The 24,512-nt window shown below is 39.3% G+C and overlaps 1 protein-coding gene across 5 annotated transcripts; it reads left to right on the forward strand.

Annotated features, from left to right (window-relative positions):
- Nucleotides 1-49: 49 nt before the first annotated feature.
- SEPTIN2 (septin 2) lies at nucleotides 50-23,714 on the forward strand. Of its 5 annotated transcripts, none has more exons than XM_035544471.2 (13): nucleotides 50-164; nucleotides 1,954-1,986; nucleotides 3,264-3,384; nucleotides 6,675-6,761; nucleotides 7,624-7,747; nucleotides 9,233-9,367; nucleotides 10,990-11,107; nucleotides 15,161-15,262; nucleotides 15,555-15,700; nucleotides 16,334-16,417; nucleotides 18,456-18,513; nucleotides 20,325-20,428; nucleotides 20,827-23,714. In XM_035544471.2, exons 2-12 carry the CDS (start codon nucleotides 1,978-1,980, stop codon nucleotides 20,418-20,420), a joined length of 1,080 nt encoding a protein of 359 aa, XP_035400364.1. In that variant the 5' UTR covers nucleotides 50-164; nucleotides 1,954-1,977; the 3' UTR covers nucleotides 20,421-20,428; nucleotides 20,827-23,714. The 5 variants fall into 5 exon arrangements, with proteins under 5 accessions (XP_035400364.1, XP_035400371.1, XP_035400365.1 ...); XM_035544478.2 differs by lacking the exon at nucleotides 50-164 and adding an exon at nucleotides 196-289; XM_035544472.2 differs by lacking the exon at nucleotides 50-164 and adding an exon at nucleotides 300-874.
- The last annotated feature ends 798 nt before the right edge of the window (nucleotides 23,715-24,512 follow it).

Raw genomic sequence — 24,512 nt, forward strand, 5'->3', positions numbered from 1 at the left:
AAGGGGTGATGGGCGGGGCTTAAGGGGTGCTGGGCGGGGCTTGAGGAATGGGCGGGGCTTGAGGGGTGGGCGGGGCGGCGGCGCCCCTCCCTGCCTCCCTCCCGCCCTGCCTGAGGGGGTGCGCGCGCGGCGGCGGCGGGCGGTTGGCGGGGCCGGCGGCTGAGGTGAGGGGCGCTGGGGGCGGGGGCTCGGGGCCGCCAGCCCGGGGCTCCTGGAAGCGTGAGGCCCCTGAAGGCCCTCGGAGGGGTCCCCGGAGGCCCTCGGAGCTGCGGTTTCCGGGGGGCGGGGGGTGAGGCTACACGCGGGGGCTGGCGCGGCCGCTCCGAGCCTCCCGGGCTTCGCCCGAGCCCCTCCGGCTGGGCCGTGCGAGCCCCGGGGGGGAGGAAGGGGGCTGAGGTGCCCCGGGGGGGGCTGGGCTGCTCCCAGCACGGCCCTGTCCGCGCGGGAGGGGTGGGCAGGAGCTGAGGGAGCGCTGTGAGGGGCTCTGTGAGAGAGCGCCGTGCTCAAGGCCCGGTGTCAGCATCCCCCTGCAGAAACACAGCGCCGAAATTGCACAGAATCACAAAATCCTCGATTACAAGCATCGGATCCTGAATCGTGGAGTTTCCCGGCGGCTGTGGGAAACTCCTGCGCGCTCAGCCGGGCTCAGAGAGAGCTGCGCAGGAGGACGAGCCTCAGGAGCTACCGGGGTGCTCAGTGCTCCAGCAGGGTCTGGGTTTGTTGGGCAGAGATAATTCCTCCTGGGGAATGGCTCAGCGGGGACCCACGGCAGGAAACGCTCCTGGGCGGCAGAGTTCTTACCAGAGCAGGCCTGCGTGGTGGGAGAAGTCTCACGAGGAACACCTTCAGTAGCTGAATGTTTCGTTGCTCGCAGGTCGATTTACCAGGGGAATTACTGGCATTGCAGATAATGGTTTTTATTTTTAGAATGAAGTTTCACTTGAGAAGCAAGCTGCCCGGTTTTCATTCTGTGGTGAGAGGTGTGAAGGATGAGTGTGCTTCACTGGGACAGCGGAAAGAATCAGATGGCGATAATTTCGTGTCCACAAAATGAGAGTTGGAGTCAGCTAGATAAGAGGCAGCTTTGCTATGTGGGCTTTGTGAGTGGGAACACATCCCTTGTTGGTTAAAGAGGGTGAGCTAGAGGAGGAACTAGAAAGGGGACCTGGAGCACTTATCTGCCAAGGGTACTGCTCATGTTGACATTTTTAGATTATCATAGCGAATGATATTGTCTCTTGAGATCATGCAAGTTAGCCTGATAGAAGTCCTCTGGTGTTGGCAGGTCTTGGTTATAAGACTTTATTGCACAGAGGTGTCAGATGAGAGATTTCTTTTTTCCATGTGCTTTTGTATCTCTATGTGATAGAGCTGTGTGTGAAAATCCGAACTTGGCAGCAAAAGTTAAAATGGATGACTGAGTTTGCAAGCATCTAGACCAAAGAGGAGGAGAAAATGTTTCCTTTTGAAGTCATCAGCTCTTTACAGAACATTCAAGCATGAAAGGAAATGGCGAGGGGGGGAAGTTTAAAAAGAAAAAAAAACTGCATGAGGTTTTTTTTTTTTTTGAGCTTTGAAAAAAACATGTTTCCTGTAAGTGGTAATATGCCTTTTAGCATATTTTGGTTAGTTTCTGGAAGGGATGTGAACTTTTTCAGGCTTCAGTATGGTTTGTCATACATTAATGTTGCCACGTTAATGTTGCTTGAATTTATTTTCTACTGATGGGAATAAACTGCCTAATGTTTGCTGACAATTCTGCTCCTTGGTAATACCGAAGATTCAAATACTTTTCCTCTGTGAGAAGTGATTTGCACAGTTTCAAAATGTACATGTTTATTCAAGGATGCTTGTTTTCTAATTTAGCATTCAAAATGGATATCAGTGTTTTTTTTTTTTTTTCCCTCATGCAATTTGTAATAATCTGGAATACATTTTTTGTTTTGTTTTCAGATTTGTTCCTGACCTTCCATAAAAATGTCTAAGGTAAGAATAACATTTCTGCCTTCAAATGTAACAATGCAGAACGTATATTTTGTTTTTAAAAAATTACCTGCAGACACAGAATGCTTAACCATTACATTGTCTTTGGTGGGCCTGTGTAAGTTAAATTTACAGTTCACAAGTGAGAGAGAATTCATTTAGAAGACAATAGCAAATTATTGAGTTAGATAATTTGCATATTAAAATAATTTTCTACACAGAGTATGAAACTCTGTAGTTAACTAATGCTCCTGGAAGGATTTAATTTTGGTCATGGAGTTGCAGAGAAGTTCCCTGTTACATTTTCACTGAAACTTCCATTCTTCTGCTGTGTTCTGAGCAGAAATAATTTCAGAGAAGGATGTTCTTGTATTTATCTTATTGGTAACGTCTTTATTTGTTCATGTAGTCAACTGATCAGCAAAATCCTCCCTAAAAGTGCAGTAACTTATAAAAAAAATTATGCCGGGATTCAGCTAATTCTTGGTCTCGTGTTTGGTATAACAGGTTAAAACATTCATGTTAGTTTATTGGGGCGAAACGAATGATAAAAGGTACTTGAGTAATATATTTGAAGAGGGAAACTAACAGATCTAAAGATTTCTCTGTGGTATTTGTAGTAGAGGGCATTTGAGTCACACTTGTATAATTTTCTTTTCCTTTTGAAAGAGATCTCTAATGAGGACTTCCAGCAGATGACTATCACTTCATAAGTGCCAAAAAACAGATTAGTTAAAGTCATACTTATTTTAGTGCATAAGTCTCACACACAAGCATTTTTATTTTAAATGGGTGTGAAGGCACTGTTTAAGAAGAGTGTGATTAGCAGTACTTCAATAAATAAACTTTTTTTTCTTACTTGAGGTTATCTTGGCTGAATGAGGGTAAACAAGAGTAAATGAAACATTTTTTCTAAGCTTTAGGTGAAGGCAGTTGTTCTATACTTCATTGTGAAACTATTGAATAACAGGAAAACCCATGTAGTTTACTCTCTGTATGTCATGTAGTTTCGAATCATATGATTTCAAGTCTTAAATGATGGGCGAGGAATCCCATATCCCATCGTCTTATCAGTGGGATTGACTTTTTCTGTTTCTTCAGAAGTTCTAGTGAGAACAGTCGAAGGCGGAACTTCTGAGAGCTAAATGAGCTACAAAACTTCTGATTTTCCACGCTTCCTTTTCTGGTTTATTGCATTTGAAATAGCTGAGAAAATCACTTACCCAAACAAGTATATCTTGTATGGTTGCTTGTTATTGTCTTATTTTATTTTACTTTAGCAACAGCCTGCTCAGTTTACCAATCCGGAAACCCCTGGCTACGTTGGGTTCGCAAACCTTCCCAATCAGGTTCATCGGAAGTCTGTGAAGAAGGGGTTCGAATTTACTCTTATGGTGGTTGGTAAGAAAATGTTTCATAGTCTTCCTCGCAACAAATTCTTGCTTACGTAGAGTGTGGAATTAAAGTGAATATTGCTTCTACTATTGTAAGGCTTTGGCTAGCATCAGAAAGCTCTTCTGGACTGTAGCATTTAACTTTCTTTTATAGTTTATTATTTCATGCATCAATTGTTTTCCATGTTACAAACTGTGTTTGAATATGTTAATAATTTTGTGGATGTGGTGAAGAAATTTTGTTTTGTCTTACAGGGTTCAAGCATTCCATTTAAAATTTAGCTTAAAAGTGGTTTTGCATTTGAATAGACGCTTGCTTGCTTGTTTTTATTAAGGAAATGGTATCAAGGAGACTATTTAAACTATTTGCTATGTAGTTCAAAATAATCCAAACTCTGGTCTTTCCAGCCTTTCTGAATATTTGTGTAAGAGAAGAATGAGAATTAGATTAGTTGGTTTGACGTGAGGTTTTACTTTTCAAATTGATACTGGTTGTCTATTAGTAGTTAAAATTTAAAGTGTAATTCTATTAGATATTTCATTGACAATCTATGTTGATATCAGGGATGGAAAGAGAAATCTTCTGCATCTGCGGAAAGACTCTGATCCATCCTCTCAAAAGTCAGTGATATTTTTGCAGATTAAGTAGGCTCCACGAATCAGGCTTTGTTGTGGTCTGTGTTTTTCCTGATTCTATGTTTCTTACTGCTTGGGAACTGTAACTCCAGAATTTGGTGTTTGAACTCTGTAATTCTCACCTTGAAGATAGAAGTATCCTAATAGTGTTGTCTGCAGTTAGATTCTTTTTTATGTCTTCATAAGAAGTAAAGCCCATTTGCATGTGCTAGATTTATCCAAGGGGAGATCACTGTGGAAATGAGCAGGAGAGGTGAGTCGGTGCGTGATAGTAGGTGTTTAAGTTCTTAATTGTTTTGGATTCCAGTAGTTACAGAAAGAATCTGTCCTCAAACCTGTCATTAGTTTTGCCAAATGACAGCCCTAGCCTTGCTATTGCCCCATTTACCTCTTCAACAGTGCAGTGTTGGACAGCACCGGCCCTTGTTTTTGGCTTCCTAGAATTTGATGGCAGTTGTTTCCTGTTACCTGGGGTGAGGGAGGAGAGGGAAGAGGGAGCAAGGACATAGGGAAATTAAGTTACACTGCTTGCTAAATGCCTTTTAATTGTTGGGAGTCATTTAATTTTAGCTCTGTTGGATTTGCCTAGGATAGTATCATAATGGATACCTTATAAAATCTAAGGGTAAAGCCAGCCTTTAGATGTTGGAAATCATGGTATCTGCTGTAACTCTTTGGAATTTACTGTTCTGTGATCCTAGGTCTGAGAAACAAGGATGTGCGTAATATCCAGAGCTCTTTCAGATGCATCACAAATAGGGCTATCTAAAACAATTCTTGCAGAAAGCTGTGCAAAATTATATAGACCAAACAGCTGTTTCTACTCTTTTGTAAAATAGAAAGTTGTGGGAAAATGATGTGGTGTCAGAGTAACAGAAAGGCAATTAACCCTACCACGTCTCAGTGTAAAATCTAACTCTGTAGTCATTGCCTGCCACTGTTCTAAGGGATAAATGAAAACTACAGCAAGAGAACTTGCAGAAAAGTAACTTCATTGAAAATGTGGAGTGATATTTTGAGATGCACTAGCAGAGGGAGGCAGTTGATGGAAGTTAAGATAAAATAAACTGCACTTTAAATTGTTGATTATTTCAGCAGTTTGGAATGTGAATTCTTTCTCTTGAAATATGCATGGGGTTTAAGTATGTTCTCTTGTGGGCTATATCACAATGTCTGTATTGAACTATAATGCTCCACTAACTGTATTTCTTATTTTCTGATCAGGGAAATGTTTTGCTCGTTTTGTTTTTAGGCTCTCTGGACAGACAGTGTCTTGATCAATGCTTTTTCTTCTTCACGTTGTTATTTCAAGTATTGTTTGTCATGGTTTGGGGAAAAAATAAGCTGGAGTTTATAACAATTTGGCTGCTTGTCTCTGTTGCATCTGAAGAAATCATAACCACTTGTATTTATGAACAATTGCATATTTATTCTCATTATTAAGATATGGCTTCATCTAAACAGTTCTTTCACTTGAGCATCACTCAACTCTTAACTGCTGGGGCCAGTAGTTACAATAGATGCTGTTTCATTCATTTTTGACAGAGGCAATGGAAACTGATTTGGTTTAGACATAATATTTACCCAGGATGAAAATATGAAGTGTGTCACTGGTCGAAATCGTAGTTTTCTTGGTTTTGCTGAAATGATGCCATGCGACTGTTGAATTACTCTGGCTGCATGTCCCTTTCACTGGTGAAAGCTGCACTGGTAAAATCTTATCTTGAGAGATGTGTTCTATAAGGCGTCACAAAACAGCATCTCCTAGTCAAATCCCTATTTAAAAAATAATTCCTTTTTATTTTATTTTTTTTTGTTCAGATATTTTTCTCAGACTGCTGTTACAGAACAGACTTTGTTGCTTAGAGGGATCAAGTAGCCCTCTCCATTTTTACTTTTTTTTATTCTCAAAAAATAATTTGTTCAGTGAATTCATGTACTCAGCAGTTTGAGTTGCTGGTCTTCTTTATGCTGACATTTTTTTTCTGATTTAGTTCTTGATATTTAGCTAATTACTTAGCTTTTGAACTTTTCTGATGGCTCAGTCAGTAGCTCCAGAAGAAAAGCATTTCTGCTACGCTTTGGTAATCCCCAATTTCTTCAGTGAAAAAATTACTTTGTGCATACTCAGCAGCCATATCATGTTCCTTTCCCCTCATTTTTTTGCCCTATTAGCATAAAAAGTAGGAATAAATCACACTTTATGATGGCGATCTTTGCAAAAGCTCAGTAACACCTTTTTCATTGTTTAAATTGATGATATGGCCTAGACAAGACCCAGCTTCTCAGTGTGTATGATGTTCTGGATTACTAGCAGGAAAGCTTACCTTAAAAAAATCAGGAGACGTGATATGGGAAATTAAAGTGTAATTTTAAAATGATCAGAACTCCGCTTGCCTAGAAGGTTTAATTACAAATCATCTGTGAAAACTCTGAGAAAGGGTATTGTAACGTCGAGATGAATAAATTGTCATTCAACATTCCTGTGCAAATTTTTTCTAATACAAAATTATAAATTGTATTAATGAGCTGTAAATCTTTAAATGGCAAAAAAAAAAATAGATTTGACTTGAAAAAAATATATAGTCAGATGAAACTTTCTGGATACAGTGGAGATTAATCATGCAAATATATTGACTTTATCTGTAAATTGAATCACAGGTGAATCTGGACTGGGAAAATCTACATTAATAAACAGCCTCTTCTTGACAGATCTCTACCCAGAAAGAATAATCCCAGGAGCTGCTGGTAAACACGCTTTTCTTCTGGTTTTTCTGTTCTTGATGATTTTGCAGTTGAATATTTTTATGTTTGGATTTTATTATCAGCCAGTTGTTGTTGATGATACTTGAACTACCAGGTAGAACTGATTTCTTCAATTCCTGGTCTGTGTGGTTTAGTCCTTGGGTGTGCTGAAGAGTCATACTGGCATCTATGTGCTAATCTCTGCTTAAAATATGTCATCGTGTCACGTTAAGAGAAATAATCAACAAAAGCAATCAGAAACTTTTTAAATCTATTGCAATTCTAAACTTGAACACTTTTTATGTTTGCTTGGGCTTGCAATTTGATTCCTTTGGTCTGGGTTAGATAGTGAATGTGCACTTGTACTTGTTTCTTCTTCCCCTCCTCAGAAGAGGAGGGGGAGCAAGAGAGCGGTGGTGGTGGAGTTCAGCTGCCCAGCAAGGTAAAACCACCACAGCACTTCACCTCTGTTTCATCTTCAGCTCCTTGTCCCTTTTTTATCCTGTTAAACAAGGCATACAATAATGCAATGAAAGAGAATATTGTAAGAATATAGATTAAGGTACTATTTCTTCCTCTTTGCTACTTGTTAAACAATTTGCTTTAAAAATTTAACGTTGGCTGAAAACTACTTTAAACCTTAGGAAAACAATATGTTACATATAACTTAGTATTGTTCTGCAATTTGCTGAGTACTTACACTTTTTTTCTCAGTCACTCCCTTTTGCCTCAGTTTCTATATAAAATTTGAGAAAAGTAAGAAAACGAAAAGAATTTCCTAGCCTGACAATCAATCTTTTGATAGTGTCTCAAAATGACAGCCTTATAAATTCTATTCTGAAAGATCAAGTTTCTTGTCTTTTAGAGAAGATTGAACGCACTGTGCAGATTGAAGCTTCAACAGTTGAAATAGAAGAGAGGGGTGTGAAGCTGCGTCTGACGGTTGTAGATACACCAGGATATGGAGATGCTATCAATTGTCGAGATTGGTATGTACACAGAGTATATGTTGATCTGCATTTGATGACTGAACACCCATTTCACATTACGCCTAATGACATAAGTCAATATCTTCCTTTTTTCATGTGTTAGGTTAAGTGCTGAATTTGAGGTGTCACTTTTGGAGAGATGGGCAAATTTTCTAATTTTGAGGAAGCTTGATTTAATTTTAGATGTGATTCAAGTTTAAAAATGTTTTCAGTTGTTATATGTTCATTCAGATACATAAGAAGAAGCATCAGTTAACTTCAAACACAGCTTGAAAAAAATGCTGTGACACATATGCTTTGATTTTTTTTTTTTTAATTATTTTTTTCTCTCCCCTTGGTTAACTTTTTTAGGTTTAGAAGGGTTTTAAGCGGATCATGTACTTGACTCTTTTATATTCAGAAAGCAGTGGAACCACTGGGACACAGTGAATTAAACAAACCCCTGAGAAAGTAATCCATCTAGTCTTTGCTGCAAATAAAAATTCACCATTAGATCTTGTCTGCATTTGTCTGGGCACTCTCAGACTCCATGCTTTGTTTTCTTTAAGTGTATTTTCATTGTCTTAGGTTTTTGAGTGGCTTGAAAAGTTTGCTTTCTAGTAAGTACCAAGAAATAATCTTGATCAATGGCATTCAGTGATAGCCTCTGCTGCAATTTACCCAACTTTCTGTCAAGAACTTGCTGGTCCATCTCACCTATTCTCACTGTGGCATCCTGCTGCCCTTTTTGCTTCCCCGTTCTCCCATTAGTAAAGTTTTGTTTGGGATCTTTGAATCGCTTCTAAGGTTGGTTCTCCACCTTCACTGGCAATCAGAATGTCTCAAGCCAGCGTTTGGAGATAAGCTTTTTATTTTATTCTTCTATTCAGTAATAAACTGACTATTCCATCTGTTTAGCCTTGGGTGTTTATCATTGGGAAGCATACAATAGGAGGAGTGTAGCTGTTTGCTCAAACCAAACAAATTTATGTGTAAGGTGAAGTGGTTCAGCGAGATGCAACGCAGAGCGGTATGATGCAAGATTTCAGCATTTTTGCATCTCTGTTTCAGCTGTTGGCCGAGTTTGCTGTTGCATCAGCATCAGTAATTTGATGTTTTAAATTGATTTAGAACAAGAAGCATAGATTGTCTTGAGTATGTGCAATTAGTGCTAATCACAAGATGAATACTAGCCCAAGGGCAATTTGCTTAGAAGTTAAGATGTGTATCATTATGTGTATATGTATGCGTATTTTATCTTAATATATAAAAATATATATTTATTATCCATAGTAGTTACCATTGTTTGTTATTTTGGCATTCAATTAAAATGCTAAGATACGTGCTTAAGATAGTTTTACAGTGTCAGTAAATTACTTTTGTCCATCAACAGGCTGATTCATCAGCAGGAGGTCTTGGTATTTTAATGTAACCTTTGAAAGTTCACTAAAATTATTGACCGTTTGGGAATGAGCATGATTTCTTAAATCTCAATTTGTTTTACAGTTTTAAGACCATAATCTCCTACATTGATGAGCAGTTTGAGCGATACCTGCATGATGAGAGTGGTTTGAACAGAAGGCATATCATAGATAACCGCGTTCATTGCTGCTTCTATTTCATTTCACCGTTTGGTCATGGGTAAGTATTTCTGTCATTTTTATTTTTGAAAAATAAAATTATTTTTTCATTTCAGGGAGTTCGTTTTGCACCCCTTGTTTTAAATTATCAGAATCAGATTGTCATTACTTAAGTATTAAAACTACTGGAACTAATGGGTGTGTTCTTTCTCTGTATAAGGAGGGACATTTAGAATTAGCATCGTTCAGTTGGAAGGGACCTGCAAAGATTATCGAGTCCAACTGCCTGACCGCTTTAGGGCTAAATAAAAGGCAAAGCATATTAATGAGGGCATTATCCAAATGCCTCTTGAACACTGACAAGCTTGGGGCCTCAACCACGTCACTAGGAAGCCTGTTCCAGTGTTTGACCACCCTCATGGTAAAGACATTTTTCCTAATACCTAGACTGAACCTCTACTCGCACAGATTTGTGCCATTCCTGCACGTCCTATCGCAAGTTACCAGGGGGAAGAGATGAGCACTTCCCTCTCTATTTCTCCTCCTCAGGAAGTTGTAGAGAGCGATGAGGTCACTTCTTAACCATCTTTTCTCCGGACTAGGCAAGCCAAGTGTCCTCAGTGTCTGCTCACAGGACATGCTTTCCAACCCTTTTACCAGCTGCTTTGAAGCAAGCTTTTGGATTCAGTTCCTGTATCCAGATCGTTGTTAAAAATGTTGAGCATAACTGGCCCTAGAATTGAGCCCTGGGGAACACTGCTAATGACCAGCTGCCAGCCAGATGTAGCCCCTCCCAGCACAGCCCTTTGAGCTCTACCATTCAGCCAGCTCATCACCCAGTGTAGTGTGAGCCTTTTTATCTCCCAGTTGGATAATCTGTCCAGAAGGATACTGTGAGGGATGGTACTTATTTAAATCCACTAAATCTTACTAAAATTCAGAAAGATTACATCTACCAGCTTCTCTTTGTCCACTAAGTGGGTGACCTTACTGTATCAGTAGATCAAATTAGTAAGGCAGGACCTTCCCTTCGTGAACCCATGTTAGCTATTCCTTGACAGTAGCTTTGTTCTTTAAACGTCTTTCGGTATCCCCCAGGACAATCTTCTCCATAACTTTTCTGGATACTGAGGTTATACTAACAGGTCTGTAGTTTTCTGGGTCTCCTCCTGTGCAGATATAACATTGGCCAGCTTCCAATCAGCAGGGTCCTCCCCAGAATCCAAAGACCTCTGGGAAATTGTTGAGAGGGGTCCAGCTATAACATCCACTAACTCCTTCAGTACTCTGTCAGGCCCTATGGATTTAGGAACGTTCAGCTGATAAAACTTGTACCTTACAATTTCAGTGGCCGCTTCAGTGAAAGGTTACTGCTCATTCAGTCGTGGTCCTCAGAGGACCATGAGAAATTCAGAGAACCAAGCAACCCAAGGTCTATATTTAGTATTAAAAACTGAGGCAAAAAAAGACATTAAATGCCTCTGCCTTTTCCTTAACCTTATTTGTTAGGTGGCCATCTTCATCAAGTATCAGTTCGATATTTTCCTCAGACCTCCTCTTGCTGTTCACATACTTAAAAAAAAAAAAAAAAAAAAAGCCTTTTTTGTTGTCTGGTCAATGTTGGTGTGAAGATACTTTGGTCATTTAGATTAAAAATAAACTTTTTCCATATTTTATTTTTAGCCTTAAGCCTCTGGATGTTGAATTTATGAAGGCCATACACAACAAAGTAAATATTGTACCAGTGATTGCAAAAGCTGATACACTTTCTCTGAAAGAGCGAGAAAGACTAAAGAAAAGGGTAAGTATTTTTCTGGCTCACAGAAAAGTGTTATACTTTGGCTATAGCAGCTTGGTCACTGACAAGAGGAGTGTTCTCTTTCACCCTTACTCTGTTCTCACCAAGAAAAATATAATCTCATGTGCACTGTGTAGCATTATTTAATATGTAGTTTGATATCTTGCGAGTTCTTCTATTATGTATTTAACTGAGAAATTGTCTTTAAAATGTTGCCTATGAAATGGCAGATCTGGCTACATCTACAATTACACTGAGTGAATTTTGAAACTTTGGAAAATATCTAAGTGCATTTGCTAGTGGTAATTTCTCCTTACCTGGCTGATCAGTCCCAAAGCAGAGACTATAATCTCCAAAGCAGAGACAAAGGATCTATGATCTTCGTATGTCAGAATACTGATGATTGAAAAACAGGATTTTTCAAAGATTTTACTATGTCACTCTCTTCTAATACATTCCTCCTTCCGTAGCCTAGGCACCTGAACACGTTCAGTCTTGCAGGACTTGGTAGTATTTACTGAGGGGAGGAACAATACAACAAACCATCATGAGTTAGTAACTATGAAGTTTAGACTGAAGTGATAGAGAATTAAGTTGTGCTCATTTGATGCAGGCTTATTTGTTATATTTAAAACTTTGTCTATGATTTTTCTATTTATTCTGAAAACCCTTATAGTTAACTTACCCAACTTGCAAAAGTACATTACTTTGCAATACTTATTCTGCTAAAATTCTGCAGAAATAAGTTTGTTTTCTAAGAGAAAAATTTGGGTTTATGGCAAATGGATTCCAGCTGCTGATGCCATTCGTAACAGTTACGAATACAGAAAAGAGGATTTGTGGTGTTTGTCGCTCAGTTAGAGATGGAGGTATTTAAAAACCTATCCCCCCAAGTAGTAATTCAGGTGCAAAAGCAAGGATTTTCGGGCTGGTCAAAGCAATTATGACATCTGTGTCGATACATTGTAATTAAGGAAAAAAAAAAAGTTTTTTAAAAAATCTGTCTTTCTTATATGTAATCCACAAAGGATAGTGTTTCATAGAATCTCAGAACGGTTTGGGGTTGGAAACACAAATTCCTTAAAGACCATATGGTTCCAACCCCCTGCGATAGGCGGGGCAGTTCCCACCAGACCAGCTGTCCAAAGCCCCACCCAGCCTGGCCTTGGGCACTGCCAGGGATGGGGCATCCACAGCTTCTCTGGGCAACTTGTCCCAGTGCCTCACCACCCTCTGAGTGAAGAATTTCTTTCTTGTATCTAATCTAAATCTACCCTCCTTTAGTTTAAAGCTGTTATCCCCTGTCCTGTCACTCTACTGGGATGGTTGGACCAGATGATCCTGGAGGTGTTTTCCAATCTTAATGATTCTATGATTCTGTACTCCCTGATGGAGAGTCCCTCCCCAGCTTTCCTGTAGCCCCCCTTTAGGCACTGGAAGGACACTGTAAGGTCTCCCCAGAGCCTTCTCTTCTCCAGGCTGAACAACCCCAACTACCTCAGCCTGACTCCATAGCAGAAGTTCTCCAGGCCATTAATCATCTTCGTGGCTTCCTCTGAACCTGCTCCAACAGCTCCATGTCCTTCTTGTGTTGGGGCCCCAGAGCTGAACGCGAGGCTCCAGGTGGTGTATTTGACCATGACTGATTGTGGGGAAGGCCTTTTAGCCAACACTTACAGTGATAGGCACATGTAAACAATCTTAAAATAGTTAACTATATATTTATCTTTTTGACTCTCTATTGATTGCCTGCTATATTACTTGGAGTCATAGAATCATCAGGGTTGGAAAAGCCCTCCAAGACCATCTGGCCCAACCACCCCCCTACCACCGGTGTCACCCACTGAACCATGTCCCCAAGCACCACGTCCAACCTTTCCTTGAACACCCCCAGGGACGATGACGCCACCACCTCCCTGGGCAACCCATCCCAATGCCTGACCGCTCTTTCTGAGAAATGTCTCCTCACTTCCAGCCTGAACCTCCCCTGGCACAACCTGAGGCCATTCCCTCTGGTCCTATCACTAGTTACCTGCGAGAAGAGGCCGAACCCCTGCTCCCCACACCTTCCTTTCAGGCAGTTGCAGAGAGCAATGAGGTCTCCCCTGAGCCTCCTCTTCTCCAGACCAAACACCCCCAGCTCCCTCAGCCGCTCCTCACAGGACTTGTGTCCCAGGCCCTTCACCAGCTTCGTAGCCCTGCTCTGGACACGCTCCAGGGCCTCGATGTCCTTCTTGTAGTGAGGGGCCCAAAGCTGAACACAGCACTCGAGGTGCGGCCTCACCAGAGCAGAGCACAAGGGGACGATCACCTCCCTGGCCCTGCTGGCTGCACTATTCCTGACACAACCAGGATGCCGCTGGCCTTCTTGGCCACCTGGGCACACTGCTGGCTCGTGTTCAGGCGAGCATCCATCAGCACCCCCAGAGCCTTTTCCTCTGCACAGCTTTCCAGCCACTCTGCCCCCAGCCTGTAGCGCTGCATGGGGTTGTTGTGGCCCAAGCACAGGACCCAGCCCTGAGCCATGTTGAGCCTCAGCCCGTTGGCCTCAGCCCATCAACCCATCCTGCCCAGGTCCCTCTGCAGGGCCTCCTTACCCTCTGGCAGATCGACACTTCCCCCCAACTTGGTGTCACCTGCAAACTTACTGAGGGTGCACTCACTTCCCTTACCCAAGTCATCAATAAAGATATTAAAGAGCCTGGGCCCCAACACCGACCCCTAGGGAACACCACTGGTGACCGCTCGCCAGCTGGATTTCACTCCGTTCACCACCACTCTCTGATCCCGGCTGCCCAGCCCGTCTTTAACCCAGCACAGAGTGTGCCTGTCCAAGCCATGGGCTGCCAGCTTCTCCAGGAGAATGCTGTGGGAGACTGTGTCAAAAGCCTTGCTGAAGTCTAGGCAGACTGTGTCAGCAGGCTTTCCCTCATCCACCAGGCGGGTCATAGAAGGAGATGAGGTCGGTCGGTCGGTTGGTTGCCTTTCATGACCCCATGCTGACTGGCCCTGATCCCCCAGTTGAACTGTTCGCGTTTAAACGCAGTTGTAGTACAGCTCTCTCTTGGCTGTCTTGCTGCTACATTACATTTTGCAAAAGCTAAAGATAATTACTGACACGATAAAGCAGTATTAGGAATGCCTTGGGTTGCGGGAAAGAGGATGATCATCACCTGAATTAAACATTTTTTCTCTCTAATTTGCAGCTTGAATGAGGAGTAAACCATGGGTTTTCAATTTGAATCAAGATGTGAATGAAATGAGGCAAACAGAAAGTAAAATAAATTTGCATATTTTAAATATGCAAATACAACACAAAAATAAACCTTTGCTACTTGATGTTCAGGGACTTAAATGGCTGAAATACATTAAATTTTTTTCCATTGCAAACTGCATGGCAAATAATACTAGTATCAAAAGGTTAAAACTTCTCCATTCTGTGACATTTTAAAAATCTCTAATCCTATTTGGAAGAAAAAACTCAATTTTGTTCTCAAGTAAGACTAGAATATAGTAATATTCTCTAGACAAGAAAGGTTGTACTTCAGTTTTGACAGTTATAGCTAATGTGGAGCAGGATAAATAGGGAAGGAAGAATTGTTTGCATTGTTTTTATAGCTTTGTTTAAAATTAAATTTCACAGCTAGTCATATGTGTAATTCTATGTATAATAAATTATTGGAGATGAAACACTGCAAAGCGCAATTGTAGGTCTCATTTATGTACAATAATCAGTGTTATTGGGTAGATATTTTTTCAGGAGGACTAATTTTCCTCAGTGAAGCTGATTTCATTGTGAATACAATTTTTAAATAGTGGAAACTTCCGAAGTGTTAAAATAAAGCAATGGAATATGCTACTCCTTGTCTGAAAGTCTGTGGCGAGGAGTTGTTGAATATCATGAAGAAATTCGTTCTTTAAAAGCAAATAGTTGGCAATGAATATGAATTAGTAAGATATACACAATCTCTGGCCTAACTGATTAATTTTACCTTAAGTTTTAAAAGTGCTCACTTTACATGTATATTACCTCCATTTCTTTTATATAAATCTCAGATTCTGGATGAAATCGAAGAGCATGGCATCAAGATTTATCACCTGCCTGATGCCGAATCAGACGAGGATGAAGATTTTAAAGAGCAGACAAGACTGCTGAAGGTACGAATATGCTGTATCTTTTCAGAGTGCTCAGATGGCTTTAAAACAAAATACAGAATGTGACCTTTGATGAGACCTTGAGTGAGTTACTGTAGCTCTGTGCCTAGGCTTCCTTATCTGGAAGATGGTGGTAACAATGACATTATTTTTCCCTACAAGTTTTTTTAACAGCTTCAAATTAAAAACATTGTGTACTTACTACCAATATATGCAGTGGTGAGAGGAATAAGAGGTTTTTTTTGAGTTGTTTGTCTAGCTCATTGTTGGTAATTTTTGAATTTTTGACTTTCAGGCCAGCATTCCATTTTGTGTAGTGGGATCCAATCAACTCATTGAAGCCAAAGGTAAAAAAGTTAGAGGTCGACTTTACCCGTGGGGTGTCGTTGAAGTGGAGAATCCCGAACATAATGACTTTCTGAAGCTGAGGACCATGCTAATGTAAGCAGAAAACTCCAATTAAATAGTAGTAAATAAATAAATTCATTAGGAAGATACTCAAACATCGGGACGGGGGTGTGGAGCGGTTGTGGAATCCTCAGGGACGTGGAATTTATCTGGAGAAGGCCATGAGCAACTTTGATCTAGTTAGTCTTGGCCTAGGTAAGGATTGGACGAGAGGTCCACAAATCCTTTCCAATCTGAATTACTCAGAAATTCTGTGAAAATAATCGTGTCTAATTCTTCTGTTGAACACAGATGGCCAGGAATATAAACCAGGTTGCTTTGCACCTTGTGCTTGTTTTTGTGTGCTTTTATAGACTTCACAATTCTGCTATTTAAGTTTTTTCAGCTGTGCTAGTCGGCATCCCCTGCCCAGCACTGCTTTGTCAAATGTGTCACACAGGAGTACAGGCTTACATAGAGGCTGTCTCAGGGTCTGGGGTGGTGTCTCTGTCTTTTATTGCACCAATTTAACTTACGTTAGCTTTGAAATTAGCATGTTAAATGGGTGCACACACTGAACTCAGTGACCCAATGCAGTGCTGAATGTGAGAGTTCCTTAACCTTAATCCTTAATGCTGATGTGACGCAGATACGTTTTATCTTTTGATTTTTTTTTCCTTCCTCTAGCACCCATATGCAAGATCTTCAAGAGGTGACCCAGGATCTTCACTATGAGAACTTCCGCTCTGAGAGGCTCAAACGAGGCGGCAGGTTGTCATCTTATTGTTACAAGCTGTTTCTTCCTCCTCTGAATTAATTTTGTTCTCCCCCTATCCCCCCATTTCATTGCTAGGATTTCATAGATCATGGACAGCTCTCTAGTTACAATCAACACAAAGCTCAATCTTACACTGACAGTAAGAAAAAGTAGTATGTAAATCTGAAGAGATGGTTGTGACACTAAAAAGGGTATAGTCAGATCTCTGTTTTGTTTAAGACTTGAATGCAGTTGGATCAGAGTGTTTGGGTATATAAGTAGGGCAGATGTGTATGATAAAGATCTAAAAATGTGCAAATTAGATTAGTGCTGATGCATTCAAAGAAATCCCTTTTTAGACTTAACCACTTGAATATCTGTACTGTGTCTTTAAGAAGAGAAACAAGTCCTTCTGCACTGCTTTATTTAACACGATATAAATAAATAATTTTCTTTGCAAAGCAGTCAGAGAATAATGTCTTTCTACCCTATTTTGAGCTGTGGTAAAACAGGCAGGCAGAATACCCCATTTTTAACTAAAATAGCAGGGTTTATAAAGTTGAGTTCGTGAGCTCTTGCTGAAAGCTGGGTGTTTCCTGGTTTAGATTTTTAGGTTGCTTCTCTTATTTCAACCACTAGAGGGTTTCATAATTGCACATTTCAGTGCATTTGATATATTTTGCAAAGCTTTTTCCATTACGTAACTTCTACTGTTGAGATAGGCTTTGTCATATGCCTGGTCGATTTTCAGAAAAAGGAGTTTGATTCTGCCTGTAGGATTGGCCTACAAGTTCAGTTTTCCCTTCAGGCATGGTGACATACTTTTCCCCTCTGACTTTTAAATCCTGACTTCTGAATTGCAAGCTAAAAAAATTTTTGTCAAGTTCTGGTACCTGTTACCCAACAGGTATTTACAAAGGTCTTAGAAGTAATGTCACGTTGGGGTGTCTAGAGTTAAAGTAATGCTTACCAGTTTTTTGAGGATTTGAAGTTGCCTCTGCCAAGGACCCATGACAGTAAGTTGCTGTTAAGTTTAGATGTCTTTGTGCAACTAAAACATGCTTTTGTGTCTTGTCTAGTTGAGTGGCAGAGATATATTTGTTTTTACGTTTCCAAAGTGTTCCTACTCTGGAGTTAAGCTATTGTAAGTGAGGGTGCTTTACATGGGAATTTGTTTCAGACTTGTACCTATTCCACTGGCAGTCCTTGGCAGTGTTTCTAGAAGCTTTTGGACACAGAGGATTTCTCTGGCAATCTTACAGGAAAGTGTGCAAATGCACAGAAGCAAGTTTTCTCAAAGATAAATGTACTCATTTTTTTTGAATGACTGGATTTTTAAGTACAATGCAGTACTGAAAAAAGGAGAATGGACTTCCTATCTTGTTGGTTTTAGCTTGTTACTTTCTAGTAGCTTTAAGGGTAAGATATAACTTAATGTATACTGTTTAGGTGTTTGCAAGTAAATGTGGTTCATGAAGTTAGAGATGGGATAGAACTGCATCAAAAAAAAGGATCCACCTGAGGGTAGCTGAGTTTTCAGATTCATAATTTCTAGATGTTTTATATGCTGCTTCCATATTTTTGTTAACATCTTGTCCAGCATTGTTTTGATTTTGTGTATCAATTTGTATTGATTTATTGCACCAATGAAAAAGAATTGAGTACAGTGTTTCTGTACTCAGATTTCTGAATTGCTATACCTGTGTGGCACACAAATTGCAATCGGTTAAGATAATCTTATAATCAGGTAAACTTCTGCATGTGAGTACTTTCCAGAAGTAGTTTTCACTGATACCTATGTAAAAAGATCTGTCATGTCATAGCCAGAACTCATTTTGAAGTTTATCCTTGTTCTGGAAGGAATAAGGAATAAATATCTATTAAAAAAAGTGAATAGCAGCTACGTGGGGAACATGTTTCAGTAAACTTTGTGTGTGTTATGAAACATATACAATGTGTTCTGAAAGCCTCGTTTTTTGTCAACAAAATATTCACTGGAAAGGCAAGATCCAGAGTGTATGCATGTTGTTGAACAATATTTGTTTATTGTAGGAAAGTAGAAGATGAAGAAGTAAATAAAGACCAGATTCTGCTTGAAAAAGAAGCTGAAGTAAGATGAAAAAATTCTGTACTCTTGTGACGGGGAAATTTTTATGTATTTTTTATTACAATTAGACAATTGATTTGCATTATCTTGATAATTTGTAAAGGGAAGGACAGAATTTACTGATATAAAATTATTCAAGGTGCAGTAACAAAAGAGAATGTGGAGAAATGTAGAAGAGCCTCAGAATATTAATTTGTTGGAACAAGCGGAATCTGGTAAATGTCAGATTCCATTGTACAAGTCATTTGTGCGGGAAGGGAGAGCCATCCTCATATATGAGGAAAGGCTCTAAAATTAGCAATTGCAGATCGGGAAAAAGTTACGCTCGGCAGCAAGGGAGGAAACAATGGTGGAAATTACCAGGAATGAAGAACAACATGAAAATTCTCGTTTTGCCACTATGATAAATCCATAATTCAGAGCTCTAACACTGTTTTTGTGGTCCCCCTAATTCAAAGAGGATATAGCCATGACTAGAAAAAATACAATGAATAGCAAAGAGTGGGCAGAATGGCTAAAGCAGAGACCTGAGGCACGTCCCCTCTGATGGCATACTACTTAATGTTCCTTTTGGGGAGTAGATGACAGAAGGGAAAGATGTAGTGAGGGGTTTATACAATCATAGCTGTCAGGATGAATGGGAAACTACAATAAAAGAAGCAGGCTGAATTTAATGAAATTAATAGGTGGTTTTTTTTTTAACAGAAAAGATACTTTTAAGGTATTTGTAAATTGTGTTACTCATTAGCAAGGAATTTTGAACATATCGAGAACTTGAAGGTGGTCGCTAAATACAATGGCAGAATGTTTTGATTTAGAAAGTTCTGAATTGACATGTTTCTAGAATTTGAGAGCTTATGTCATGTGTGTGCACCTGCTGTTTGGCTTTTCCATTCATTTCCTAATAGCCAGCCTGGAAAGAAGGCTGAGTTAGATGGATCTTTTGATATGCCCTAGCCCAAGAAGACCCTCAGGCTCCCAGTACTGGCCTTAGTAGCTATCCAAGTCCCAAATGATAGCCAGGGAAAAGATTGTTGTTTCAAGGAATACGAAAAAACTGTAGTGTAATGTCTTACTGGTTTAATTTTCATTGTTAAGTTTAACATTTCAGTCCGAGTTTAAAGTGTAAATATGCAAAGACACCTGAAAATGTTTCAGTGGTGAGGCTGACTTCCTATCTTCCAGAGTTTTGTACCATAAAAGAATTTAAGTCAACCCTGTTGCATGTACAGTACTTAGTCTTAGTAGCTGAGTTACTTGATTACCCTGTGTTTAAACGTTGCACTGTTGTACAACTGAACTAAAACAGTTTTTAATAATGCATACATCTCCTTGGATGGTTCGCCTGTAATCCTTGCTTCCACCTAGTCATCACTGGTACGGAAGTTGAAAAGTAATTCTCACAGGGTTTTATTTTTGATGGCAGATGTAGGTGTAGTTGGAGGAACTTAAACAAGCTGCTTGTGTTCCTATGGTAAGTTTTGGTGAGTGTGCTTGTTCAGCACTTCAACACAATCATTCTTACCTGTTTAACTTAAATAGAAATCTTTGCTTCTTCTTAGGGATACTTAAAAACCTTGTCCCGAGTTAAAGTAATAAAGCCTGCTTATTTCAGTCAGGAAGTTTCCAACCTCTTAGTGGATGAAGATGAGCAGTAGAAAAACAAGCCATAACCTAAGATTGCTGCTTGTCAGATGAAGCCAATGCAGATGCGTGTTCCCTCTTTAATATGAATAATAAATAGTGTGGTGGCAGCAAAGGATCGTGTTCTGAGGTGAGATGAGGCTAAAGGTTTTCCTATGCTCTATTTTCAGCTTCGTCGCATGCAGGAGATGATTGCGAGAATGCAGGCGCAAATGCAGATGCAAATGCAAAGTGGAGAAGGAGATAGCAGTGGACATCATGTATAAAGTCTTTGGTAAGGTGTTCAAATAGCTACTTTACAGAGTTTTTCTTTATTACTCATTATTACGAGTGCTATTAAGTTTTGGAAAAATATTTACAAGACATGTTTGTGTAGGTTTCAGCTTTCATTTTAATTTTTAAGGTTTAGCTGATGTTTATAAAGTGAAATGACTTGAAACTAAACCAAACATTAGTGTGGCCTTACACACACACATATGCATTCGTTTTTTTCAGAAAGTCTATACAATGTATGTTGGAAAGAATCATGGAAGTAATCTTTCAGATTGTATAAATGGGTAGTTCTCAAACTCACAAAGTTATTTCATTGTGACTTTGAAATGTCTATGCTTCTTTTTTATCAATGTAAGAAGATAGCAGATCCTAAATTGCATTTTTCTGTCTTGTTTTCAGATTACTTTATACCTTGGCTTAAAGGAGACACTCTGGATTTGAATTACGGTGGTGGTACACCAGAAAGGAGGCCTTCTGCCCAATTTGTGACTTGGAGATTATTTTAGAATTTAACATGGAAACGCGTTGTGGTAACTCTTGTGATACGTATTTCATAACATGTAGTCAGTCAGTATTTTATATATTATACACACTTGACTTTTTGTTTTGTAATTCTTATATTGAGCTTATTTTCAGTTTCCCATTGTATTAGGGATACAAAATAGACATTGAAACTTCTAGCCTGACATGGTGTTAATGATTTGCTTTACTACGGCTTATTAGCTCCTTGCTTTTAACTTTGTATTATGTTTAGAAATAAACAGCTATTAGTGATATCAGTAGTGTGTAATAGTCACTAATTAGGGAACCCTGCAAGGTTAGTTTTGTATTTTTGCAGTGTTGGCAGGTGTGTGTCTGTGAGACCCTAGCCGTTCTTCTGTCTCTGCTGAGTGCAGGTGATCTCCTTTAGCCTCTGCAAGTATCTAGTTAGAATTCAGGCATGCCTTTTGTCTTAATAAAAGAAATAAGAGGAAATACCTCTTGAAGGGCACACTGTATTTTATATGACAGGCATTATTTCCTTCAGATTTAACGTTGAGGGCCATACATTCTTTACTGTTTGCCTAAAATTGCTTACTCTATATTGCGGATAATCTTTAAGAGTTTCTTGTAGGTCAGCACAAATCAGTCCTGCTGTTTTCTGGCATTACTGTAACCAAATAAGCTTGAATAATCTTGGTATGTTAAATGAGATAAACCCCAAAGAGTAGTTTTCTGTCCATGGGTGTTTCCATATCCAAATGCGTAAGAAATTCTTTAATTCCTAGAGAGTATTTTCATACTATTTTTAGGGCATTGCAAACTGTTAATTGTAGTATAACGTATATACTAGCACACTTCCCTTCTTTTTAAAGTGATCTGTGCCTGACAGGATCAAAGTGAACTATATTTTAAGGTCCTGGAGTTAGCAGTAATACTTACGAGGTGACTCCAATGTGTTACACAGTTTTTTTAGGCCAAGGTCACTTTCCTTAACGCTGATAGTAAAGGAAACTGGTTTTGAGCTTGGCTGGACTTCTGCTGCATATCGTGGTAGGTACTGAATTTGCCAGATGTAATAACAGCTATAGCATACAGCTACATAGGTGGCAGCTGAGAAGAGTAAGCAGTTATGCACTGTTCTTGGCTTTTCTGGTACTTCTGATAAAGCCAGAAATCATATTTCCTAATGTGGTGTGTTACAAAACACTGTTATCTGAACAGCCAATAAGTAGATAGAATTCCAGCCTTTCTCTGTTCTGAGCTCAGGTGCAGCAATGATTTTTATAAATTTTAATGGTTTTTTTTTTGAAAAAGTAATAAGATTTCTACAGCTAATTTCACTGATATTCAAATGGCTAGATTAAATATGAACCTGCTAAGCAGAAGAAATTTTTACCTGCCTGAAACTGCTGTTTTACGAATCGCTTTATATTTGAATCTTTCTAAAAATGTGAAGTAAAGTTCTCTGCCCTAGCCTTTGCTGGGGAGCTCCATTTTTCTTTGCAAAAGCAAATTATTCTCAAAGTTTTGTGTATGACGCATGTGATCTTCCCTAACCGTCACAAAGGTGTAAATGAGACCCTTTTTATATATGTAGATGCACAGAAGTGCTAAGTCCCATTTTGTCAAATTAGATACACGTAAAACTTAGATGGAAAAACATGCACTTCCAAGTTCTTGTATTGCCTTTTCTAAATAGCACATAGAAATAACATAGCAGTATTACCAGAAAAAAAAAACACAAAGCAACAACTCCACAGCACCTTATGTATTTCTAAATCTTTGATACATTTTTTTGAGTCAGTAGTCATAAATATACCAGAAAAATAACTTGTGTCTTCCTAAATATTTTGTGAGCTCCCATACTGTTCTGCAGTTGCCACCAATCCGGTTTTGTTCTGATTCTGCAGCATTTACCTGCTTTTAAGATATTATTAGTCTGGTATCTCTGATAAATGTTTTGAGCACAGCGACACAGTGACATTTGTGTTTTCACATATAAGCTTGGTAGGTACTGTAAGCTGCAATAGTACTGGGAACCAGTACTTGAACTGTGAAACCTGTGTGTGCGCAAACCAGTCCCTGGTTGTACATGTAATTCTCTGTGTATGTTGCTTTTTCTCCTGTATTTTCTAACATGGGAGTAAAAGCAGGTTGTCTGTGCATTAAGTGCTGTTTGGTCACTACCTGTGGAATTACTTTAGGCTATATCTTAACCCTTGAAATAGCATCTATCTATTGAAATATTTCATCAGGGTATTCTGGATGATTCTTAGGCAAGTGATTTTTGATTTATAAATTCTAGCAGGAGAAATATTTTCAAAAATATTTTTTTCGTAGGAAAAATCAAGTTTATGGCACTTGCGGTTTTAACTGAAAGCTAATTGCTTCTCCTTCCCAAGTCTTTGGGGGCGATCATTTGTAGAGTGCCTGATGTCTCTGAAGGTCTCTTTCTCCTTCAATTCTCTTGTGTTGGCCTTGCAGTCAGTGGTTTCAGGTGAGACATAAAAAGTGAAACTGTGTTTCACATATTCTTTTTTTTTTTTAGACAAACTTCAACTACTGGTAGAAGAAAGACTGGGAGACAAAAGGTAGATGTTTGGTGTGGTGTTGAACTGGCTATAATTTGTTTTCTTTTATATCTTTGTTACAGTTTCTAATTTAGGAGTCAAAATACTTCTGAATTTGCAGAGGTTTATATTTGGTAGCAAAGATGTCTTGCTCTTGGTACAAAAAACTTACTGTTATATTCTGTTTTATGTACTGTCACTAGCCAAGACTATAATAAATATGCAAAAACTTTTTTTTGTCTTTTGTTTTGATTCCTTATTATAATCAACCCTGGTAATGTTTGTTTGTTTGTGGTGATATGTTTTAAATATAAAAGAGTAATTTAGACATGGTTGAAAGAGAACACCATGACAAAGCTGCATACAATACGTCCGTTAAATATGATATGCTCCACTTTTATTGGTACAGTGCATTTCCCACTGGGTGTTCCCAGAGATGCTGAAGCCCTACCTATGGGACCTTGCTTTTTCAGCAGTTCTCACCAAACTTACACGTCCCTTAGTTATTCTGTTAACACAGAATGAAGCTACTTGTTGTGGGTGGTGCTTTAGGCGGAAGGGTCATTGTGTTTTCCAGTGAATTGTGCTTCATTTCAAGAGAGAGTCAAAGGCTGTTTGATCTTTGTTCTAGAAATTCCATAATAATTTAGGGCTCAACTTCCTGTAAAACTACTTCAACCACCTGTATGGCTGTTACAGGTTGAGAGCACCAGGCTGTGTCCTTGTTCTTAGATTCCTGAGCTAACTGTTAATACCAGAGCATTTTATGGCAGTCCTTTGAATTTGAAACGCGTCACTTTTCAAGTGCCCTGACCTCGACAGGTCACTTAAGGTTGCTTTGCTGGATTGCTCTGCATTGCTGGGAGGTGCACATGGTGCTGTCAGACCACTCCACAGGGGTAAGACTTGCTCATGCTGTGACAACTTCATGTATTGTTTTGAAGAATATTTATGTTCATGTTTTGTATATCTGCAGTGTTTAGTGTTGAACTGATCCACTCAAGGAAGATTCATCTTCAGTCTCTAGTGGGA

The sequence above is a fragment of the Cygnus atratus genome, chromosome 9 (genome assembly GCF_013377495.2).
Source record: "Cygnus atratus isolate AKBS03 ecotype Queensland, Australia chromosome 9, CAtr_DNAZoo_HiC_assembly, whole genome shotgun sequence".
NCBI classification, from domain to species: Eukaryota; Metazoa; Chordata; class Aves; order Anseriformes; family Anatidae; genus Cygnus; species Cygnus atratus.